This window comes from Prosopis cineraria, unplaced genomic scaffold (assembly GCF_029017545.1).
Source record: "Prosopis cineraria cultivar Desert tree isolate PC_DT_omini unplaced genomic scaffold, ASM2901754v1 PC2, whole genome shotgun sequence".
NCBI classification, from domain to species: Eukaryota; Viridiplantae; Streptophyta; class Magnoliopsida; order Fabales; family Fabaceae; genus Prosopis; species Prosopis cineraria.
Genome location: NW_026555333.1, coordinates 18,922,751 through 18,930,527, shown reverse-complemented (window position 1 = coordinate 18,930,527; position 7,777 = coordinate 18,922,751). Strand labels below are relative to the sequence as shown.

At 34.7% G+C, this 7,777-nt stretch overlaps 1 protein-coding gene across 1 annotated transcript; it reads right to left on the bottom strand.

Annotated features, from left to right (window-relative positions):
* Window positions 1-3,121: 3,121 nt before the first annotated feature.
* On the bottom strand, window positions 3,122-6,254 carry LOC129302516 (heat shock cognate protein 80). Its single transcript, XM_054941457.1, has 3 exons — window positions 6,038-6,254; window positions 5,256-5,397; window positions 3,122-5,146 (listed from the first exon to the last, which is right to left on the bottom strand). The coding sequence occupies exons 1-3, from the start codon at window positions 6,158-6,160 to the stop codon at window positions 3,312-3,314; spliced, it is 2,100 nt and encodes a 699-aa protein (XP_054797432.1). The 5' UTR covers window positions 6,161-6,254; the 3' UTR covers window positions 3,122-3,311.
* Window positions 6,255-7,777: the final 1,523 nt, after the last annotated feature.

Here is a 7,777-nt window from a genome sequence, read left to right as displayed (position 1 = left end):
ATGAGCCTCCATGCAGTTTTGGCCAAAAGAGTATCATTAAAACTCACAAAGTCCTTGAAACCCATACCTCCCTCCTTCTTATGCCTCATCAACTTGTCCCATGCCACCCAGTGAATTTTACCACTCCCCTGAGAGCCCTCCCACCAGAAATTGGAGATTAAGCTCCTTGCAAGATTTGATAGGAAACTTAAAGCAATTCATAGAAAAGATCGGGATGGCGTTAATGATTGATTTTATCATAGTTTCTCGTTCAACAAAGGATAAGCATTTATGACTTCAACTGCTCACTTTTCGACAAACTTTTTCTCGAACATAGGCAAGGGCTTGATGTTTTCTTTTACCTCATACTAGGAATTCCAAGATACTTCCCAGGAATATACATGGAATTTATTTCTAGACAACGATAGACCTCTTGTCGCATTTCTACAGGTGTACTGTAAGAGAAGTAGATACTAGACTTCTCATGGTTTGCTGTTTGCCCGAAAGCTTCACAGTACACAGGAATTATTTCAGGCAGCACTGCTACATTACCCATAGAAGCGTTAATAAAGAATAAAGCATCATCAACCAAAAAACTGTGAGTAATTTCTGGATAATTAATGGTCAATTTGATCCCTTTTAGTTGATCTGCTTCTTGATTTTTTGTAATTAAGCATGAGAGAACCTTAGCAGCAAGGATAAACAAATATGGTGATAGAGGATCACCCTGTCTTAATCCCCTACCCGGATTAGTAGAAGCAATGTTGTCACCCGAAAGACACAGATTCAGCTTAACAAATACAACACATTGCATCACAAGATTCACCCAGTGGTTTGCAAAGCCAAATTTAAATTGCATGTGTCTCAAAAAATTTCACTCAACTCTATCATATGCTTTACTCATATTCATTTTCAAAGCAAACTTGTACTTACCCCCGTCTTCTTTCTCTTTAAATAGTGATAAGCCTTCTGTGCAATAATAATATTATCATGAATAAGATGACCAAAGACAAAAGCCATTTATCACCTCTAGTGATAATATTATCACTAGAGTTGATTAGGTGTTAATTATGCAGTAGTTAGTGACCCTAATGCATGTGTATATAAAAGGTCACAATTTTGAATTAAAATGTAAAAATATTAACCTAGTCCTCACCTCATAGTTAATCTTCATTGTTAGGGTTTGTTCATCATCCAAGTTAAATGATGATTTGATTTGTAATTCTTCAAATGAAGGAATTTTGTATTTTTTTTCTAATCATTGTTGTTAATTAATGAAAGGTTTTTCCATCAATATTCTTCTCTCTCTTAGATATTTTAACATTTATTGGTTTGTGTCATTGATTTACTTTTATGATTATATATGTAAACTCATAAAATGATGAAACCCCCCAAAAAAGAATAGAATTTTTCTTAAAAAAATCACTGCTGAATCCACTCAAATGTCCCACAAAATAAAACGGAAGAATAGCGGTTAAATTTTAAAAGAGAAAATTAATTACAGTTAAATTTTTAACAAATTTTTTTTAAAAATAATTTAAATATCGATTCAAACACTTGCAAATTTAAAATGTTTAATTGTAAATATAATATTTCAATTTTAATATAATAATTGCTCCCTTTGTCGAAAAATGTAAGCTTTTTTAATCGAATTTCACCCCCCAATAAAATAATTATCTACTTTTAAACCATCATCATCTTTTTATATTTACCCCTATTAAACACTCTACAATAAATATAAAATCATTATCAATAAGGGCACTTTTTAAAAAAAGACAATGATTACACCTCAAAAAACTAAAAATGTCTTACATTTTTTAACATCTAACTCCTCAAAAAATACCTTACATTTTTTAATGGAGGGAGTAGTTTGCAATTCATATTTCTAATTATAACTATCTGAATTGATATTTATAATTTATTTTGCAGCAAATTTTATTATGAATTTAACTATCATTAATTGATCTTTTAGAACTTTTTTGTCATTCTCCCTAAAAAAAATGGCTCTAAATTCTCAAGGACTTGGCTATAAATAAATCATGATGTTTAATGTCTACAATGTACTTACGGTTAATTACAACTTTGTTACAGGTTAAGTAAAAATTCATTAAGTAGAAAGTTTTCGTTTTAGAATGATAAAGTTATACTAGCTTGAATTGACAAGAAGCAACAAGTATTGATAAGTAAAAATTTATTAAATAAAAAAAAAATTCGTTTTACATTGGACGAGTTATTGAAATTGACAGTGGCAGTAAAAATTTATCAATTTTTTTTTTCTCCAAAGTAAAAATTTATTAAGTTAAAGAATTTCATTTGAAGTTCCATAAGCTATTCATCCTCAAATTAACAACAGTATATCGGATCATGGCAACCTCTTTTATAAGAATTTTTTAAAATGGAAGAATTTGATTTTAAAATGGTAATATGTAATGACAACTAGAACTCAATAGTGATCATACAAGCTGATCTTGTCATAATCTGTTGAAGTTGTGTGAACCATGGTGCCGTGAATTCGTCGAAAATACATTCACACACTCGCGCAGGCATAGCCACATTTATTTATTAAAAAAAATAACGGAACGAAGAAACGAAAACGAAGAAAAAAAAAATGCTGTTGCAGAGCCAGACGTATCCGAGTGTGACATTTTGAAGAGTATTATTGACATTAATTTATTTTTAAAAAAAGACAGCATATTATTGAAATTCAACAATTTTTTTACCTTCATCATGAGAAACACCCTTCAAGCTTAGGCTATATCGACAGGAATTTTCACTAAATGGTAAGCTAAAAACTAAACTAGATCAAAATAAAGGAACAAATCGTCCTCCATCGCTAAATCAGGGACTCTAGTCGACTGATCAGCAGCAAACAATAATAATCCCCAGCAGCAAATATTCTTCTCAACAGCTTGGAACAACTAAATAAGTTTAGGTTTAGGGATGAAATAAAATCATACTATACTCTGTTATTGCCTAACAAGGCAGCCACCTGTCCAATGCCATAATCAATCAACAAGAACCACCTCACAAGGCTCGTCAAAAGGCCGCATCAAGCACAACATGCCCAGAAGTGACACGTATTTACCATATTATCAGTTCATGACTTGCAACTAGAAAAAGAAAAAAGAGGGACAGTGAGAGATGCAATTACCAGAGCAGAACTCAGGCAAAACACTTCTACCAATGCAAAATATAACAGAACATTCCAGGAGAGAACCGAAAATTAAAAAAAACAAAACAAAACAAAAAGACGGGATAGAATTGTCTCGGTTGAAGTTGATCACTGCGAACGCTAGTAACATAAAAGCTTATAAACGTCATTTAAAAGTAATTTAATCGACTTCCTCCATCTTGCTTCCCTCTGCATCAGCATCGGCTTCCTCCAATGGGGGCATGTCAGCATCACCATCACCGGCATCCTCGTCAATGCTCAAGCCAAGTTTAAGCATCCTGTGAATTCTGTTACCGAACGTGTTAGGATCGTCGAGGCTGAAACCAGATGTGAGGAGAGCAGTCTCAAAGAGCAACAGAACAAGGTCCTTGACAGATTTGTCATTCCTGTCAGCATCAGCACGCTTCCTCAGCTCCTCCATGATGGGATTCTCCGGGTTGATCTCCATTGTCTTCTTGCTTGACATGTAACCGGCCATGCTGTTATCTCTCAGAGCCTGTGCCTTCATGATTCTTTCCATGTTTGCTGTCCATCCGTACTCACCAGTCACCAGACAGCAGGGAGAGTCAACAACACGGTCGGACACGACCACCTTTTCAACCCTGTCACCCAAGACATCCTTCATCACCTTGCAGAGGCTATCAAATTTGTTCTTGAGCTCTTCTTTCTTCTTCTTCTCGTCTTCGCTCTCATCAAGCTTGAGACCCTCCTTGGTTGCTGAAACCAACTTCTTGCCCTCAAACTCCTTCAACTGACCTACAGCATATTCATCAATGGCATCGACCATGAAAAGCACCTCATAGCCCTTCTTCTTTAGTTTCTCCAGGAATGGAGAGTTCTCGACTGCTTTCTTGCTTTCACCGGTGATGTAGTAAATGTCGCTCTGGCCTTCTTTCATCCTGGTAACATAGTCCTTCAGGCTGGTCATCTCATCACCGCTCCTGGTGGAGTGGTATCTCAGCAATTCAGCAATCTTACCCTTGTTCTGAGAATCCTCGTGGATACCAAGCTTAAGATTCTTAGAGAAAGCCTCATAGAACTTGTTGTAGTCCTCTTTGTTCTCGGCTATTTCAAAGAAAAGCTCAATGCACTTCTTTACCAAGTTCTTGCGGATGACCTTCAGGATCTTGTTCTGCTGCAACATTTCTCGAGAGATGTTAAGGGGAAGATCCTCAGAATCTACAATACCCTTGACAAAGCCAAGGTACTCAGGGATCAACTCCTCACAGTTGTCCATGATGAAGACACGGCGAACATACAGCTTGATGTTGTTGGGTTTCTTCCTAGTATCAAAGAGATCAAATGGCGCCCTCTTGGGGACAAAGAGGATTGCCTTAAATTCCAGCTGACCCTCGACAGAGAAGTGCTTGACAGCCAAGTGGTCTTCCCAGTCGTTGGTGAGACTCTTGTAGAAAGCAGCATACTCTTCCTTTGTGATCTCTTCAGGCTTCCTCATCCAAATAGGCTTCTGCTTGTTCACCAAGGACCACTCATGTGACACCTCCTTGATCTTCTTCTTTTTCTTCTCATCCTTTTCCTTCTCCTCATCTACTTCCTCAACCTTACCCTCTTCTTCCTTCTTCTCTTCCTCGTCCTCATCATCAGAGATCTCCTTCTCCGTTGTTTTCTCAACCCAAAGAGAAATAGGGTAGCTGATGAACTCCGAGTGCTTCTTAATCAAGTCCTTAAGACGTCGTTCCTCAAGGTACTCAAGCTGATCTTCCTTAAGGAATAAAGTTATCTTAGTTCCCCTTCCAAGATTCTCACCAGATGTGTCTCTGGTGACGGTGAATGACCCACCAGCTTGTGATTCCCAAACATACTGTTCGTCATCATTGTGCTTCGAGGTAACAATGACCTTCTCAGCAACAAGATAGGCTGAGTAGAAACCAACACCAAACTGACCAATCATGCTCACATCAGCACCAGCAGCCAGAGCCTCCATGAATTCTTTGGTTCCAGACCTTGCAATGGTACCGAGGTTGTTCACCAAATCTAAAATATCAATTCACAGCGTTGATCAGAAACGATCATATACTATATCAATTATCATGTTGTCATTACGGCTACTTCCAGTACAATTCAAGAATTCTATTCATCTTACCAGCCTTAGTCATGCCAACGCCACTATCAATAATGGATAGGGTGTTGTTAGTCTTGTCTGGAACAATATGGATGAACAGCTCTGGCTGAGCATCGAGCTTGCTCTTGTCAGTCAAGCTCTCAAAACGGATCTTGTCCAAAGCCTGCAATATGGGAGACGGAATGGATACTCAGAACGTATTCACTCTTAAATAAGATAATAATTCCAGGCATTCATCATTAAAACAGATTATAATTCACGTATCGCATAACTTCAAGTTGTCTAAATTCACACAATCATCCCAAGAGAAAGAAACTAAACATCGACGCTACAATACAGGTACATGCTTCCAAGATGTTGAAAGTAAGCAAGCAAGGAAATTCCGGGGCGAAAGAAAGACCAAATTCGCATAGTCTATTTTCAGACTAACAGAAAACACTAACATCCCTATTTCATAATTAAAAACATCAAAAGTCCAAATAGCGGGTAAAGTCACTTGAAATAACACCGTGAAGTGATACTAATTTACTTCATTTCTATTTTCAATCAATAATTAAGTCGGTAAGCGATGCAGGGTGCGTAGCACAAATAATTATTCAACACATAGAACCACGATACAAGCCTCACAGTGTCTTAATCAACAAAGAACCAAGTCATATTGAAACGAGTCTAACGCACTCGATCCCCTACTGCGAACAAAACAAATTCAAATCCAACACATCCAAGCAAACATAGATCAAGCAGAAAGATCAAAGCTACAGTCTAAAAACACAGAAAAAGGGAACAAGAATGAAGATACGTACATCAGAGGCATTGCTAATAAGCTCACGAAGGAAAATCTCCTTGTTGCTGTAGAAGGTGTTGATGATGAGACTGAGAAGCTGGTTGATCTCAGCCTGGAAGGCAAACGTCTCAGTCTCCGCCATTAGCTATCTGTCTACGAGGAAGGAGAGAGATGAGAACGAGGTTTTCGGCGAAAGATCAAAAAGACCAGAGCGTCAGAGCAACAAATGAAAGTGAGCCGCAGAAGGAACCGGAACGAAGAGTTATATAGGAGAAGAAACTGGCTAGGGTTTGATATTCTAGATCCTTCGAAATTAAACTTATTATTTATAACTCAAATTATAAGACAGGCAAGTCAAGCATTGAGAGGCTCTGGGTGGGCCCACATCGCATTCTTCGGTCCCTTAACACCTTCGCGAACATTCAATTGATTTGTGTATTTATTTTTGACCGTTGGATTGCGATTTCCTCATTTCTCGGACCTTTCCTCTAAACATTGAGGAATACGTTGACCGTTAAGGGCTAAACAAAAAATTATTTAGTTTTAAAAATTTTAAAAATTTTGACAAAAAAAAATGTGCTTCCCGTCAAAAAAATATATTTTTTGAGATAAGATATTAAAAATATAAAATTTTTAAGTCTTTTAATATCTAATTAATCATATTTTTCTAAAAATACTCTTAATTAAGAGTGTAATTAATAAAAAAAATTTTAATTAAGTATATATATATATATGGAAAGAGTATATAATATTAAATATAATTAACTAATTTATTAGGAGTATGATTCGATTAAAAATTATAATATTATAATATTAAATAGAGGGAGTATTTTTGGAACAATATTTTTTTTTTGCAAACATACTTTGGATTAGTTGAGGTTTAAATTCATTAATAATAATAATAATAATAATAATCATCATCATCATCATCATCATCATCATATGCTCAAATTATACCTACAAAGAAGTGTTTTTATGAGACATTCAGAGACTACATAATAAATCAATCAAATAACTAATAAATCAAATTAGGTGGATAATATTTTTAACAATTTAAACGAGGAGGCTTTTATGTTTTAAGAGTTTACTCTTTATAAGTTAAAATTAGGTAGATAATATTTTAAGAACTTGAATGAGTAGAATTTTGTTAATTAGAACATGGAATTTTACATATTAAAAAGAAAAAAAGAACATCAATTTTTTGGGTTGAAGAGTTACGCATCAAGATTGCACAATTAACACAGTAATATCATGGAAGATTTTGATGTTATGAGAACAAATCGGATCGGATGGACCACTTTCATATCCGGTCCGATCAAAGAAGATGACCGGTAAGCCAAAAATTGGTAAAACTGTCCAGCTAGTGGTTGAATGATTGATATTTTTTCATTTAAAAATATAAAATATTTTTAATTAAATTTTACCCCTCAATAAAATAATTATTTATTTTTTAATTAATTCTATCTTTTCATATTTACTCTTATTAAATACCCTATAATAAATATAAAGTCATGATTAATAGAGACACTTTAAAAAAGATAATGATTATACCTCAAAAGATTAAAAATATTTTACATTTTTTAACATTTAATTCTTTAAAAAATGTCTTACATTTTTTAACAGAGGAAGTATATTTTAAAATTTTTTATTGTTTTTAAAATGTTGATCTTTGTTATGAAACAATAATTTATACACATTTAAATCTACTCCCTCCATTCAAAAAATATAAAATATTTTTTTAGGACTTGGATATTTAAAA